Source organism: Venturia canescens, chromosome 2 (genome assembly GCF_019457755.1).
Source record: "Venturia canescens isolate UGA chromosome 2, ASM1945775v1, whole genome shotgun sequence".
NCBI classification, from domain to species: domain Eukaryota; kingdom Metazoa; phylum Arthropoda; class Insecta; order Hymenoptera; family Ichneumonidae; genus Venturia; species Venturia canescens.
The window spans coordinates 24,588,998-24,606,508 of NC_057422.1; the positions used below are offsets into that span (position 1 = coordinate 24,588,998).

The 17,511-nt window shown below is 35.6% G+C and overlaps 1 protein-coding gene across 8 annotated transcripts in view; it reads left to right on the forward strand.

The window, feature by feature from the left end:
- Positions 1–17,511, forward strand: part of Cngl (Cyclic nucleotide-gated ion channel-like) — a 358,428-nt gene that overhangs the window by 216,927 nt on the left and 123,990 nt on the right. Inside the window, exons 1-2 of one of the 8 annotated variants that reach the window (XM_043411144.1) lie at positions 1,475–1,570; positions 11,317–11,445. The exons of 6 other annotated variants lie outside the window; for them this stretch is intronic. In XM_043411144.1, coding sequence (XP_043267079.1) covers positions 11,398–11,445 — 48 coding nt within the window. In that variant the 5' untranslated portion in view covers positions 1,475–1,570; positions 11,317–11,397. Of the gene's footprint in view, positions 1–1,474; positions 1,571–10,541; positions 10,610–11,316; positions 11,446–17,511 lie in introns of those variants that run through there. One more of the 8 variants, XM_043411143.1, reaches the window with a different exon arrangement.

Consider the following 17,511-nt stretch of genomic DNA (forward strand, 5'->3'; position numbering starts at 1 on the left):
GAGACCTCATCAGCAGGCTTATTTGCCTGGGTATTTTGGGCTTTCCAGGTGAAAACCTTGTGCTGAAGAACAGCAGTTTGCTCAGAATGCGTGTTTACTATAGCATCAATGATCGGGATACGTGAAAAGTGACCCCTAAACTCGTCATTGGTCGCTTCTTGATTTTCCCTGAAAGCAGATATCTCAGCAAGAATTCTATTTAGTAGGGTCTCATTCTGTGACGGTTGCGATGTTTGAGATTGCTGCATGAAAATATTACCCGGTGACATGACACTACCAAAAGACCCCATAGTTGTCGAGGCAAGTCCAGTCGTGGCAAACGTATTATTCAGAGAGAGATCATTTGTCAGGGATTACTGAGAATTGGATTGCAAGCCGGGCATGATAACGACAGTCGTAACCAGTGATCCAGTAGCAACTGATATCGGTGGTAGGCCTGTGGAAGACATATCGAGTGTCGTCAGCGAAGAGACAGTATCAGAAACAGTAAGATTTTCAATAGATAGGTTATTGATGCAGCAGTCGAGTGCTCGTTTCGTTTTTAAGTAATATTTGACGCAACCCGGATGAAATATACGATGACAAACGGGGCATGAAACAATCTGAGATGCTACGAGTTTACTACACTTGTGACAAAGCATCAACATGCGGCATCAATCAGTGACGTGAGCACTATAATGGGGATAGTCACTTCAAGCAACAAAATGCACACGTAACGTGGTGACATCAGCAGGTAACAAGCGAGCTGTGAAATGAATAATTATATGATGTAGTGAATGAAAAGAAGGAGAATATTATTTCACTCGCAATACTGGCGATTTACTTTTGAAAATCTAACCTCACTTTAAGAACGAGAGCAGTTCATGTAAACTGAAGCTTAACATACGGAGTTAGCTTAGCATCATAAAGCAACAGGCAATTTTGCAAGACACTGGTAATTTCATGTGTGGCAATCCGAAAATTATAACTCACTGGAGCTTCAGAGATTTTTAGCCTCTCAATAAGCACAGTGTCTCATATTAATACTGACAGGTCGGTACACATACGATACAACAGTGATAGTAAGTCGGTAACATAGTTACGTGTTTAAGCGTAAGCATAGGCATAGGCTTCGTGTGATTCCAGAATTTGACGCAGGCGTAATTCCTAGGTAGATGTTCAACCAATGAAAAGGGGCAGAAAGAATAGGCATACCAACTGTGGGAATAGTTTAGATCAAGCAATGGATGTAATCCATGCGCATGAGCAATAGATGAAGTGAATTGGCAGTAGGCAAGCACAAGGTGGAATAGCCAATAGCTTGATTTGTTCATACGGTGTTGACATCTAATAAGAGGTAGGCAGTAATATGAATCCACCAATGCTGGGATGCATAGCATCAGCGCTCAGAATATCGATGTTCGAAAATGTTGCGCATGCCCAATGCGTTTAGAATAACAGCGTGTACGATTGAGGTTATAATTTTCCAGCAGCTTTCATCCCAAATTCTGTAACAAGAGTACGCCCGAGGGCACAAGGCAGCAGAAAACAGCGTTGTAAGAAGTGGAGCTATGACCAAAGTGATGTCAAGGTACTCACCCATAGAGAGAAAGAGGAGAGGAGAGAGATAGAGAGAGAGAGAGAGAGAGAGAGAGAGAGAGAGAGAGAGATATTTATCAGCTTCCTCAGCTATTTGTAATACATTTCTTTACATATTTCTTAAATCTATATCTTATTTTACTGTAGATATAATGAATTCCTTCGCCATATGCTTAAATTGCACTAGTCGCTCACAATTTTTAACATCAACAGGTAACGCATTATACATTTTTATCCCTTCATAAAATAAATGTTTTTGTGCACTCCGCGTTTTACGAAAACGTATCGCAATGTTACCAGTCTGCCGCGTGATTATATCGGTATTCATTTCAACAACTTGCAGTTTGCTTTTTATTTGTCTAGGTAGTAAGTTTCTTACAGCTTTGAAAATGAATATACACACATTATAGTTCAACTTCTGTCTTACAGCCATGAAGTGTAACACTTGTCGCATGTCATCCACCTTTGTATACCTGTCGCATTGTAATATGACTCTCATCGCCCGATTTTGCGATATCTGCAGTTTATTCAACTCAGTTTCGCCTATACCAATTAGCAGCGTTGCACAATATTCGAAATGTGGGGCAATAATTGCTTTATATACCATACATCGGGTATATGCTGACAAGTATTGACCTACTCTATTTAAGAAACTTATTTTTTTCCCAATCTTTTTCAGGATGTATTCGCAGTGGTCACTAAATCGTAATTTATTATGAATAATTATTCCCGAGTATTTCATAGTTTCCACTTGTTGCAGTTCGGTACCATCTAGGCATCGTACTGCAATATTCCCTCTCACTTCTTTCTGTATACTCCTGAGAATCATATATTTAGTTTTCGTTGAATTCATCTTCAATTTATTTCTATTCATCCATTTTTCCACTACATTTATAGCCATATTCATTTTTCTTGCGAGTTCCACACTACTTTCTCTACTCACATAAATTAAAGTATCATCTGCAAACATTTTGATTGTGCAATCTTCTGGACATATTGCAATTATGTCGTTTATATACAAAATAAACAACATAGGTCCTAACACCGACCCTTGTGGCACCCCATATATCGTATTTATCAGTTTCGACCATTCATCGTTGAACTTTACCTGCTGAGTTCTATTCTGCATATAAGAACGGTACCATTCCAGAGCCTTTCCTCTGATTCCATACTGATACTGATATAAATTTTCTAATAACATTTCTCTATATATAGTCTCAAAAGCTCGCTTTAAATCCATGAAAATAACCCCTACCATCTTATCCTCACTTATATCTAATTTCCATTCATCCACAACTATTTGTAGTGCTGTTTCACACGAATAATGTCGTCTGAATCCTGACTGATGATCTGTTATGGTGTCGTTCGCTTCTAAATAATTTTCAGTTTGTTTTTTTACTACAAGTTCGAGTACCTTCTCATATATCGGCAACATATTAATGGGCCTATACTCACTCACTTTTTTTGGTTTATCTACCTTTGGAATCGGTATGATCGTTGAAGTTTTTCAGCTTTCTGGGCAGTGGCCCTTCGTTAGTGAGTCGTTAATAATATTAACGAATTCATCTTTAATTGCACTAAACCCGATTTTTAAAATCTCACTTGATATTCCCTCATCCGTACCCCTCTTCTTTGGAAGCCCGATGACTATCTTTTCAAGATCCTTTACGCTTACGGTCTCAAAACTTTTCATTATATACGCTGATCATCTAGACCACTTTCCACTAATATTCTTCTTCTGGTCGGGCTTCCGATCACGTCGTTCCCAATCGTATCTACAATACTCGTCATGCTTTTAACATAATATTCATTAAATTTATCAGCTATGTTTTTTCCCGCCACTTCTTGCAATATTTCAAAATCTATGTCTTCCGATTCTTTTTTAGCCATATTCTCCCCCCTGACGATTTCTTTCAAGGTTTTCCATAGTTTTGCTGGGTCTTTTTTTGTTACAATCTATACTATTTTCATAATATTCTTTTTTCTTTGTTCTAATCATTTTTACTACCGCATTCCTTTCAGTTTTGAACCGGTTCCATTCATTGTTTATCCCATTATTTATTGCTGCTCTATACGCCTCGTCTCTTCTTCCGGCTGCTTCTCTAATTTCATCGGAGAACCATTTCTTGCCTTCCCATACGATTGGAATTTTCACTATTCTTTTTGGTACTAATTTGTCCAGTACATCTACTATACTATTAATAAACACCTTTGCCCGTGCATTTATTTCTAAGTCTTGCCTCTGTCGCATTTCATTTTTCAAAAAATGTACAAATTCTTTCTCATTCAGCTTATTGTAGCTTCTCGTTCGAATTTCTCTATAATTATCCTCTTTTTTTCCTTGTATTCAAAGCAATTTTTATCCACGCATGATCCGTGATTTTTGGTTCATGTACCACCTTTAAATCTACGTTCTTATTAGAGAATAACAGATCTATGATTGTTTGGCTATCTTTCACTATTCTCGTCGGTTCATTGACGTACTGTTTCATTCCTAAGTTTTGCATCATTGTAATTAGTTTTTTCTTGTAAAATGTATCGACACTCATATCTATGTTAAAATCTCCTAATATTACACACTCTTCTTTAATTGTCAGTTCTTCAGTTATTTCTTCTAAAAATCTTATAAACTCTGCATCCGATGCACTCGGTGAATGATATACAACCATTATCATTCCTTTATACAACTGATCTTTTACTTCTACCGCGACGCACCAGCAGTTTGATTCGATTTTACTGATTCTTGCCAAATCATGTTTAATATTGTTTCTAATAAATAAAATTACACCTCCCGTATTTCTATTTTCTGCATCGCATCTTATTACCTTGTATCCTGGTACACTCACTTCGATATCCTCCATTTCTTCAATTATTCGAGTTACCGACAGCGCCACGATTGTGGGTCTTTCCTTCAGGAAAATTTAATGCTGTATTTCATCTTTGTGTGCCATGTAACTTTGTGCATTCGGATACCATATTATCCCTTCCTTCTGTAGTTGCTAGTCCACCCACCCTGCTCTTCTCTTTTCATCTTGCATTGCCCTTTTGTACGTAGGACATTCCCGGTCTAACGCAGTATGTTCTTTGATTATTTTTAAGCCGTACTGTTAATTTTTAAACATACAGTTCACACATCGAGCTTTCGCCTGTGTACATTCCTTCGCGTTATGATTTTCTGCGCATTTACTACATTTTTCTTCTGTTGTGCAATTCTTTGCTATATGATAAAAACCAAAAAACCCCAGCATTTGTAACATCTCTTCACATTCACATGATTAAAAACTAGACATTTTTTCCATCCCACATTCAGTGTGTTTGCTCATCCACTTCTATTATGATTGATCCTTCACCCCTGTCACGATCTCTCCCTTTTCTCGCTTCGTTCATTACATGTCCTTTTCTTCTAGAAATCCTTTTGATAATTTGAATTTCACATCCTTCAAGTGACTTAGCTCCATTCTGCATTTTAATTGTATCAACGAGTTGATCATCTTTCAGTTGCATTTCTTCCTCGTCAATATTTATAATCTTCAATTTTGGTTTCGTCTGTTTTGATTCTGTCACTTTGAAATCCTCGCCCATTTTATCCTGCATTGTTGCTTTCAGAGTTTCGATTTCTTCTCGTGTATCACAACCCAGAATCACCGTTCCATGGTTGCCTTTTTTTAATCTTGTTACACTCACAGCCATATTCTTAATATCCACTCGTTCCTTTATTGTTTTTTTTTGCAGCCTCACTTTCTTGTTGTTTGTTAGGTTTAATAATTATAACCTTTTCTTTCTGCTGTTTTTTGACAACCTGGCTGTATGATGCCGTTGGTGATGTTGCGAGCTGCCCCGTCTCTTGCTTTAGTAACTTTTTAAACTCCTCTATCACATATTGCATTTCTTCACGTACTATCTCCGTGATAATTTCTCTAATTTCGTTCTTAGATGCCATCTCGTCCTTCATTTCTTTCACAGTCGTAATTATCCAATCAATTTTCACTCCAGCCGCTGATGGTATATCACCACTGCTACCTCCCACCGATGATGATCTATCTCGACTATTTTTCCGTTCCATTGTTGGCGTTGTTACCTTCCTATGAATAATTTGCTCAAATGGTCCCGGGCATGGCACTACTTCTTTCTGTTCATTTAGCACTTTATGCTTAAACTTACATCCCGGGAGAAAGAATCGTTTCACGCAGGACTTGCACTTCAACACATATATTTTTTAGATATATTTTTTACATGCAGAATACTTAAATTCATCAAAATCCGTCACCTTTACTATAGATGAGTCATTTCCACTCATACCGGTAAGAAATACCGCCTATATCACTGCACATAAAGTAAAGACCCGCGACATGTATTACACACGCCCGGGGTTCAACGTTCTTAGCAACCACGTTGCACTTTTGGTCACTGCTCAGCACCTCGCAATTAATGGCGAGTACGTGTCATTAATTATCACCGATCAAAATTACGAAGAATAAAAATCGATTTTAACTCATAAAATCAAGATATTTTCACAAAATTTGCACTATAATGACTCTCTCTAATAAAATACAACTTTTTAGCTGTTTTCTATAAATTTTTGACCGGTTTTACCCATGGAAAAATCGGTTTTTCTACGGAGCGACTTTAAACACGTCCGCACTCTCGCGGAGAGAGAGAGAGAGAGAGAGAGAGAGAGAGAGAGAGAGAGAGAGAGAGAGAGAGAGAGAGATTGGTTGATTGATTGATTGATTTATTTATTTATTTATTTATTTTTATGCCCCTGGAGACCATGGGGGTAATACGTAATTATAAAGTTTACAGTTTTATGATTACTTAATACTAACATTACATTATACTAATGCGTTTACTAGTTGTAACAAATTGCGCATGATCAACTATTCAAATGATATGCTTAAAATTAGAATTCGGATTTTAGTTTTAGAGTACAAGGAGTGTATAGAGTACAATGATGATATAGCGATTTACGACACTACATTGATAGATTGATTGACGACATTCCAGCGCTTAATTACAAAATTATCAAAACTTTACGTCATTAACTCTTGATAACTTGAAAGGAAATAATCAATAATAATTGAGACCAAATTAAGATCGAGTCTATTGGTCAAACTGAGTACTGCAAAACTGAACTACAAAAGATTAGAGACTCGGGAAGTATCGGCTGCAATCTCGCTCGATACTTCGACACACATGCCTCTATAAACGTCAAATAAACTAACAAAAAACAAACCGGAACTGCATTTCAAAAGAATTGAAAAGCTCAACCTGACAAATGTACTCGTGGAGAAAGAGAATTGGGCTTACCGAAGAACCAGCTTGTCGCACAGAGAAAAAACAAAGAACCTCGGTGTTCGGGAGGTGTTGGTGACTCGCCGGTGAGGTGATAGGAAGAAGACTAATTTTGCGTACAAGCGGTCCTCGAGATTCAGCGCTCTCCCCAACAGTAGGCCCACGCACCACAGCGCTCACATGCTTGGGCATGGCCTCTTGGCTCGCTCTTTTGTGGGATTTTCAAATGTTAGAGCATGCAGGGAAAATAATTTCCATTACGCTTTTTACACGATATTACATTAATTCCCCCTCTGCTGCCCTTGCCATTCAGGTGCTACACGGACTGTGACACCCGAATTCACGGTTTTGCGGGCGGTGCAACTCTCGGTTGCTGCAGCGGGAAAGACACGGGCGACGTTCAATGAGTGGCCTATGCCAGCATGCTCTTTCAACCGCTCGCAAGTCGAAAATGATACTCGGTACTCAAAAACGGCGTGAAAGGAATGCCTCTCGCAAACGAGATCTCCTCGAACAGCAGAATGAGTCTCGTCAAAACAATAATTGTTGCGAGGCCATATGTGGTGGTGGCAACACCAAATCTCCCAAAATCAAACATAAATAGCTGTCAATAAAACGTCAATACAACTCAAAATAGGCAATCTAAAATTCTCTCTCTCCCGGACAAACGGAGGTAAAAGGTTCCGACCAACACCCGACGAGTCAATGGGGCGTCCAAAAATGGGCCGTAAACCCGGTCCACTGGACGACACGATTCGTACGAGTGGCGGGGCGAAATGTCACGTCAAAATGAATAAAATATTTTTGGAATTCTTAAAACCCGAATATCAGTAGTTAACTCGATGGTAGCAAATCTTGAGAAGCACTTCAGAAAAAAGCTATCCATCGATGAATAGTATAAATCGAAGTCTTCTCGACCGATCCTTTTGAAATTTGGCATGGTACTTCCTTACACAATTAACCAAGTATCTATGAGAAAATTTGTTATTTTCGATTTTTTGCATTTTTTGTGACACTTAAAAGTGAAAACACTGACTTTCGTTTAAAAATTGAGAATATTTGTTATTGTAAAATTAATAATTTTGAAAAATTGGAAAAAAGCTCTCGTAGATACCTGGTCAATTGTGTAAGGAAGTAACAAGCCAAATCTCAAAAGGATCGGTCGAGATTTCGATTTACACTGTTCACCGCTGGATAACTTTTTTCCGAAGTGCCTCTGCATCGAGTTAATTATGAATATTCGAGTTTTAAAAATTCAATACTCTTGTTTATATATTGTATTATGTTACAATCAATAAAATAAATTCGTATACACTGTAGCATCTAAAAAAATTCTTAAAATTTTTTTCACCGAATTGACGTTACCCCACTCTCAAGACTTGACTATATATTTTCTAGTGCAGTCTGCAATGAATGGGAGATTTGTACTAAAGGTATGGCTCAGATAAAATATCATTTCTGAAAAAAACCACTCATTGCTCTGACAAATTGTCAGACCAAAGCTGATATTTTCCCAGTTTATTTTTTCGAGATAATGATCGGAAGCTATAAAATCACTTTTAATATTGAAATGACGGTTTATATGAAACCATAAAGAACGCTTTTCTTTTAATCACCGAGCGATAACATCTAATCGTGTACGGACTCAGCGTAGTTTGTCAAATATTTTTCCTCTCCGTGGAAACGGACGAAGGTTGCTTCATAAAGTGACAACAAAATTTTCAGACTACACTCAATTTTTTTTTGCCATCGTCTCTCTTTTTTATTCTGTTTTGCTCGGTTTTCCGGTGATGGTACTACATCACAACACGTCAACCCTCACACTCCGCCTGCTCTGGTACGCTGTAGAAAGGTGAGAGCTCTTACCGGCATGCATCAGTCGTTCTTCCTCAATCCAGCCATATTGATTCTTCTTTGGGGTTAGATAAAATTTCACTATTTATCCAGTTAATGAAGAAGGAAATTAATAAGAAGGTGTTTTGTTATATAGTTCATGCATATGTATCGGATATTTATAAAATGAATGAATAATTTATTTCCCCAGAATAAAAAATAGAAAGAGTAGTGTACTGTGCAAAAACAGTCATTTTTACTTTTAATCCGTGAGTGGACGTTTTTTTTCAGGTATATCAAAAGTATTGATGAAACAATTACAGTAAAACCTCTATTTTTTACCACTGCGATTTTTTACTATTCCTCTGATTCTCTGCCCTCACCTAATGTCGTTTGGCTAGGGGAATAGTAGTTGTGTACGTCGTTTATCCCTATCATCGTCGTTCAACACGCCGCAGTTGGTACGCGCGGTTTTGTACTGTAACACTTTTTCCCAGAGTTAGCGCCAAATTAAATTATTTCTCTCGTCACTGGGCGCCAGTCGAGAATTTCTCCTCGACAACATTTTTATTTAATAAAACGAAGGACATAATTTCGAGAATCCACCCGACTAGATAGGTTTCAATATTCTCGGTAGAGAGGCGTGAGTTTTCTGAAAGAAAAAAATAACGCGGAAAATGTAAGAATTGGGATTACAAAATGTAGTTTATTATAGTAGAGAATTAAAAACAATAGTAACGGTATAGTATAGTAGCGATATACGAATTCAAAATGGATGACCCAAATAATGTTTCAACCCGAATAATGTTTTCGTAAAGGTAAAAAAAGGCTTGTCATTGAACCAAAAAATTTCAATTCTTGAAAAACTTGACAATAGAATTTCAGGGTGTTCAACAGCAAAAGAGCTTGGTTGGTGTTTCTTCAAGTTAGTTCATGTTTTTTCATCTACGCAGTCTTTCCGCTATGCGCATGCTCCCAGTTTTGCAGCCCTCCCTATGACGTCTTAAACCTCCAAACTCAACCCCGAATTTTTACCAGTTCTCTCCCCAAGCGATAGAAAATAGAGGTTTAACTGTAAACAGATTTGTTGGTAAAAAAAAATCAAGTTTCGTTAATAAATAATTCTCCATATCCTTATGTACCAGCTTATGCGTATTACATATACAAGAAAAAAGTCTGAGAAATTATTGAAAAGGCCAGCTCATTCGACTACAACGAAGGTCCATGCTATAAACATGCAGCCAAGGTCGAATCTCATTTTATAATACGAGTTCCAAGTTCCCGGAGTCTAAAATAAAAAAGGTCTCCTGTTATGTTCAAAGCTCTCGCTTGCTTTCTCTCTCTCTCTCTCTCTCTCTCTCTCTTTCTCTCTCTGCCATAAATACTTTTTTCTTCCTTCCCTTTTTCTCTACCCAACTGTGCCTCGTCTCACAAACCGTTTTGCCCTTCGTGTGCTGTATAATGCTTTTTTACCTTTTTTCGCCCTCCAATGAATCTCGGGTCATTGAGTTTTGCTAAATATACTACCTGCCACTTGCTTTAAGTATGTCTCATACGGGTATGACAGAGTTTGTGTAGATTTAAGTACGTATGTATGTATAATACGTTGTAATGCATGCCCACAATGATAACCAGAGGGAAGATCAACCGATCGTGAAATCATTATCGAGGAATATGAAAACCTGTCGTCTCGAACTTTATGTATTTTATATATTTACTAGCATGTACATATATAAATTGTATTCAAAGTACATGACTCGTATGTATGTCATATAAATTACGAGCGATTACGTGGGGTCTGATCCCGCCTCGAACGACTATCGCGAACCAGTAACCCTTCTTTCGCGGTACGTTCGAACACGAATTCATCCATCTACCTTCAGCATGGCGAATCAATCAGTATTTCGTAAGGCAGTCGTTCAATTGACGAAAGATTAAGCGTTCGGGTACATCTCAATTCGCACTGATTGGGAATGAGATTACATGAACGAAGAAACATATTTACCTTTGATATAGTATTGCTATATTTTAAACAAGTTGCACATCATTGCATTACTAAAACAAGACAATTTTGTAATCATTCACATTTGAGAATTTTCTATTGCACAAGTATCGCGCTCATTACATATCAATTTTGATTAAAAAAAAAACGATTCAACATCAAAATAAATCCAATGCACCTACAAATATGCTTTTCAGTTTCTGGCATATTTTGCAATTACTATCAAAACAATAACTCATTCAAATTACTATTCCAGATTTTCTACACGTTTCTGCAATTCACAAAATCTTTTGTTCGTCAATCGCAATATATGCTAGTTATAATAGTTTCTCTTAAATTCAATGCGAATGATATATAAATTTAGATATATAAATAGTTCACACGAATTTCAAATTTCATTCGATTTATTGGAATTTTATATCAAGTGACGTATCTTCGTGCTTGCAGCCCATCAATAGTTCGAATAATTTCGTACGTAAACCCTAGTGTAGTGGAGTCAGTGAATGTCAGTCCATGAGTACGAAGGAGGGAAATCTGAAGAAGAGAACCTTTGTACAATGTATCGCCTCTCCTCTGATAACATACATATATAGTTTCATATCTATCTTCAGTGTGAAGTTTGCTGTTACGGTGTTGATGTGGGTGTTCTATCGCGTTCTGCTGATGCAACACGCTTTCCGGGGTACCAATTGATGGGAACATCGACCATGCTACCCTATATTCGGGAGGAAGACACCCAGGTATCTCGTGAATACGAAAAAATCTTCTCGTACGATTTTTATCCATTTTATTACTGTGTTCCCTTTCTCCCCTGTATGGCACCAAAATAAAAGTGTTTCCAAATAAGTGATAATAGTGTCGAGTGTTCGTGGCAGAAGCATTCAAGTCAATCAACTGGAAAAATGGCTCCGAATTCATTCCCGCTAATGACATATCTATTTGCAATTGTTTTAACCAAAACAATACATTTTTTTTTACTAATCCGTCAGTGAATACGAGCATACAATATATCTGACTATTGGTGCTCTATACCAATGTAAAACTCTTGTGTTTCGCACATTGGTCTACGAGTGTTAAGTTATGAAATCTAACCCCAGCGAAAAGAGTTAATCTTTGGCTATCTCGTATTCGATTACCTCACAATGTTCATCTGTACAATTATGAGTCTCAGCCACTTTTTAAATTTTTAACCCTGAGTAATTAGCATGCCTTTGTAAGGCTGTGGTTGCATGAATGAATTTGATATTTGCTGAAATTGAACCGCTACTTTCTACAAACACGCTTATTAAAGACTTTGTTGAAGCTTTTCACGTACTCTACAATCACAGACAAGAAAGCATGTCCACTAGATTATGCATATTTGATTAATTATTCGGATGTCATCAAATTTGCACGATTGCTTCGCACAACATGCAGTCATAGTCGCATCCTATGTCCTATAGGCTGTTATCGATATTCAAGTACTGGTTTTAGAGGCGGAAGAGCATTCAAGAGGGAGAAGGTCGGTCAAGTACGTTTAAGACGTATTCGAACATAATTTGTACTGATCCAATCGAAGTTGAATGTTGTGAATAATACCAGGGGATCCCGAAAGTTAGAGGGGAATCGATTTTTTAAAGTCTGTACCTTCTTAAAGTGACAAATGACTTTCATATGAATTTTTAACGATTTTTATATATTCTGGTGAAAAAGATATGAGATGACATCGTTCTTATTATTGGGAAGCAAGATTTTGGGATTTTTTGTGGCCATTGATTTTTTAGTAATTTCGATGAAACGTTTTGAGCCCGACGAGGATTCTCAACGCGTGTTAAAACACAATTTCATGACGTTAAAATTGAATAACTTAGGAAACGATTCAATACATGAATGTCGATACCTTCTAAATAAATATATGTTATTCCGATAATAAAAATACTTGGCCTCCAATTGATATCATAAATTTTTATACTGCACGTAACTTGCAAAGTAAAGGGTATAGCCGGGTTTGTATGGGCAATCTGCCCTTGCGGGTTTTTTGATTCGCATTTGGGGGATTGTTTTGGTATCAAACAAAAAATTTTCGAAAACAATTGGAAACGCTATCGCTCCGGTAAAGAGTCTCTGGCAGCAACTCGTCATATATATAAATGTACTTGTCTCAGAGTGGCTGCCGCGACTCTAGATGATAATTCAGCCAAATCTCCAGCTGTTTATCTCAAATGGTTTTCGAGATTTTCAAGAAATCCTTATTTCTTGATTTTATTTTTTTTTTATGGTAAAAATCAAAACTAATGGGTGGGGATTTTTCCCCAATTCTTAGGAATAAAAACAAAAACACTTTTGTAAGGACTCTCAAACCAAAAGCCGATTTTTGGGGGACGAAATAAAATTTAAATCTTTGTTTTTAATGCTTTTTTCAAAAGTGTCACTCACCAAATTTTGTCAAAAAATGTTTCTTATACTCCTTTATACTCAAGAATTTTTGCGATTTATTCGGAGTGGTGGAACAATATGAAAAAAAATTAGAAGTAATTTTTTTCAATAATCTTGTGTTTAAACAATCTTATATTTTTTTGATGGTAAAGAAATATATAAAAAATTATTTTTTTACCGAAAAATTAAGAAATACATTACTTAAATAAAATTATTATCATTTTACTGCAAACTTATTGCATACAAACTATTAGAGATTATATGGGTCATTCCATACCAAACCGACCAATCCGTGACCCCAACCATTTTTGATTGTGCTGAAAATGTTCTATTATTTTGTAACTACTGAAAGAAGTCGTTGCTAATTTTTTTAGATTTTTTCCCCAATTCATCTGATCACAATAAATTTTTCAATATTTCGTACAGTTTTTGTGTGAACGCCCATAACTTCTTCAATAACAGAGATATCGAAATAGAATAGTAGGTCATTTTTTTCGTCTTGAGTTGTAGTTTTATGAAAAAAAATACAAAAAAAATAACAAAATAAATTTTTACACTTTTTTTTCAGTTTTAACCAAAAATATTTTTTTTTTTTCAACTTGGACAGTTTTGATTTTTTTCAAAAAATTCACCACATTTTAATAGACCTTTTTACACATGCAGAAAAATTTTTAGCTTGTGCTATTCATAACTTGTTACTTATTTTTCCTATTTTTTACCTCGTGTCAAGCAAAAAAGCGTTTTTCCTCCTTGAATGGACAACGCAAGTAATAGAGAAGAGACATTCCACTTCATTTTTGTTTTTTTTTATTGTCTCTACGTCTACGACCTTTTTTATGGTTATTACGTCATTTTAAAAACGTCCGTTTTTTTACCCTTTTTCATTTCCTTTCTAGATACAATTTTTTGTCCTCAATTCTGCGAACGAATCCTCGAAGGTTCTTAACTTCAATTTTGTAATTGGAAAAATTTATTGCAATCATTTTTTGCAAAATTATCACGTTTTTACAAAAAGAAGACAAATTGTTTCGACGAATAAAGACCCATTTTTCGTAAAATTTGATGTGAAAAATTTTCGCCACAGATCTATCTTTAGACTTTAGCGATTTTCCCCGAGTGTTCATTCCAGGAAAGAAGGGACGTATAGACTTTTTCAATAGAACAGATTTCTTTTATCTCTTTTCTCCAAAATTCAAGTGAGAGCAGATAGATAAAATTCCATGCACAACAAATCCAACAGAAATGGCAATTTTAAGATATTATATGTATTGCATTTTGAAGCTAGAAATGTTTATTTCATTCGAAAATGAGCTTCCAATAACTTTTTAAAGTATTCTTTTTTATTCATGTCACTATACCCAGAGATGCAAAGAGAATGCATACATGTCGATGCACAAAATTTTCAAATTCAGTATGTACCCATCGAGGTTCAATCGGAGCAAGAAAAAGTATAGAATGTATCTAGATCAACAGAATTGCTTATTTTTTGAAATATGCATTGCATCTTGAAACCATAAAATGTTATGCGATTCTTAAATGAGCCACCGCTGAGTTTTTGTAACATTTATGATTATTTTTTATTATCTTTATTACTTATTACTTATATCCCTAGCGGATTGTACGACCAGGCATTGGTCTAAAAAAGTACAAAAACGACCGAAATTGGTCGAAAACAACCGAAAAACGACCAACTTCGGTCGTTTTTGTACTTTTTTTGATCGATACCTTGTCGTACAATCCGCTAGGGATATATCCATATTCCATAATTCTTCTGTAATTTTTATTATTTATATATGTCCATGTTCTATAATCAAAAATGTGAAGTGATAATATCTAACACACACATGTCAATACACAGAATTTTCAATGTTTGCAAAAGTGGTTTATTGTGGTTTATTCATCTACATTAGGGTGCTTTTTTTTTCAGCGACATTTTTTTTTTTCACTCCCATCTCGCCTTTTTGTAGGGAATACCTTAAAAAAAAATCCCTGAAAATTTGAGCCCTTAATATTAATTTTAAGTACTCGCCCAAGGCGTACAAAGATTTCCCCTTTAAAATACACGTAAAGTTCGATTTTTCTTCTTAAAAGTTCTACAGCTCAGAGGCATTTAATGGTACAACCTTGGTCGATGAGCGGATTTATTCAGAATTAAATGCTCTACAAAAGTGTCCATTGTGGCGTAATTGTAACTCGAACTGGCAAGGTCGTACGGGTCACTTAACCCAATTTTTTCATGAAATTCTCGTTTTTTTGCCTCTATCTCGTAAATGACGAGAGCTACAGAAAAAATAGGAATGACAAACTTGGTGGAAATTCAATTTCCTACAAAAAAGTATTCAAGCACCAAATCGCTACCATCGATATTTCTTAAGATATTGGGCTTTTAAGTTGAGGTAGTATGGAATTTTCATGAATTATTGAGCTGGATTGTATAAGTTGTTAATTTATTATTATTAATTGTCACTTAAATCATTAAATATTTATTTGTTAAGTTGCAAATGATTGAAAAGTTGAATAACTGAACGTTTTGAAACTGAAATTCCAAAAAAAAAAACATTTTCAAAGTGCTTAAAATTTTTTTTTTCACTTTTCACGAATTTTTCAATTGATTTTCCCCTGATTCTTCTAATTTATTTACCAGTAATTGAATACCTATAAAGTTCTAGTTGAAAATATGTTGTATATACGCAAAATATTTCAATATTATTTTATATCTATATATCTTGTCTTGCTTATATATAACATATTTTCAACTAGAACTTTATCGGTATTCAATGACTGGTAAATAAATTCGAAGAATCAGGGGAAAATCAATTGAAAAATTCTTGAAAAGTAAAAAAAAAAATCTAAGCACTTTGAAAATGTTTTTTTTTTCGAATTTCAGTTTCAAAACGTTCAGTTATTCAACTTTTCAATCATTTGCAACTTAACAAATAAATATTTGATGATTTAAGTGACAATAAAGAATAATAAATTAACAACTTATACAATTTAGCTCAATAATTCATGAAAATTCCATACTACCTCAACTTAAAAGCCCAATATCTCAAGAAATATCGATGTTAGCGATTTGGTGCTTCAATACTTTTTTGTAGGAAATTGAATTTCCTCCAAGTTTGTCATTCCTATTTTTTCTGTAGCTCTCGTCATTTACGAGATAGAGGCAAAAAAATGAGAATTTCATGAAAAAATTGGGTTAAGTGACCCGTACGACCTTGCCAGTTCGAGTTACAATTACGCCACAATGGACACTTTTGTGGAGCATTTAATTCTTAATAAATCCGCTCATCGACCAAGGTTGTACCATTAAATGCCTCTGAGCTGTAGAACTTTTAAGAAGAAAAATCGAACTTTACGTGTATTTTAAAGGGGAAATCTTTGTACGCCTTGGGCGAGTACTTAAAATTAATATTAAGGGCTCAAATTTTCAGGGATTTTTTTTTAAGGTATTCCCTACAAAAAGGCGAGATGGGAGTGAAAAAAAAAAATGTTGCTGAAAAAAAAAGCACCCTAATCTACATATTCCTGTGGATAAAAAATTAGCACAGATTCATTTAATTAATTATAGCAAAACTAAAAGTAAAAAAGACAGCGTACTTAAAAGTGAACAGAACTCCCAATTGTTTAATGTACAGGTGCATTGGCTTTCAAAGAAAGCAATTTCAGACCTATTCAGAAATAAGCAGCGGAAGACTTTAGAAATGAATTATTCTATTCATATACTACTGTCGAAACTGAAAAGTGAAACGATTGGCACACCTGCCGCTTTAAAGAAATATGAAAGTTTGTGAAGTTTCTGTTTTTCTTTTTATATTGCAATTAAACCCTTGGTTAATCATTGGTTATTCGAACCAGAAAACAAATATACTTAGCTTTTCTTTAGATGCGTGGATGGCCAAGAAAAGAGATAGGAGACAATATGGATATGATATCAAGACGATAATTTTATTTTCGTGTATTCTTATTGCTAGCCCAGAGACAACTGACTACATGAGCGAGACGATCTTCCTAAATTTCTATAATTAAGAGGGGGTAAACGGTGGTCAGTCGACTGTCCCTACCTATGTGCGCTTGGCGCTAGATTTTAAATTCACCACAAGTTTACAGGTACTTACCAGTAATACAAACTCAAATATTATGGGGAAAAACATTTCAGAATTTCCTGAATCACATTCTCTGTGTATGTTGAGGCAAGCAAATGGGAACAATTTTTTTACGTCTCCATGATTATAAGTAGATAAAATATTTGATCGCATCCAAAAATGACCAGGTGTAAACTTGCAGACATGAATTTTTCAACCCATAATGCCTCGCATAATGCCAATCGTAATCATGGTGTGGAAATACGCAATATACATGTCGCTTCATTTGTCACGAAAATTAAGCAC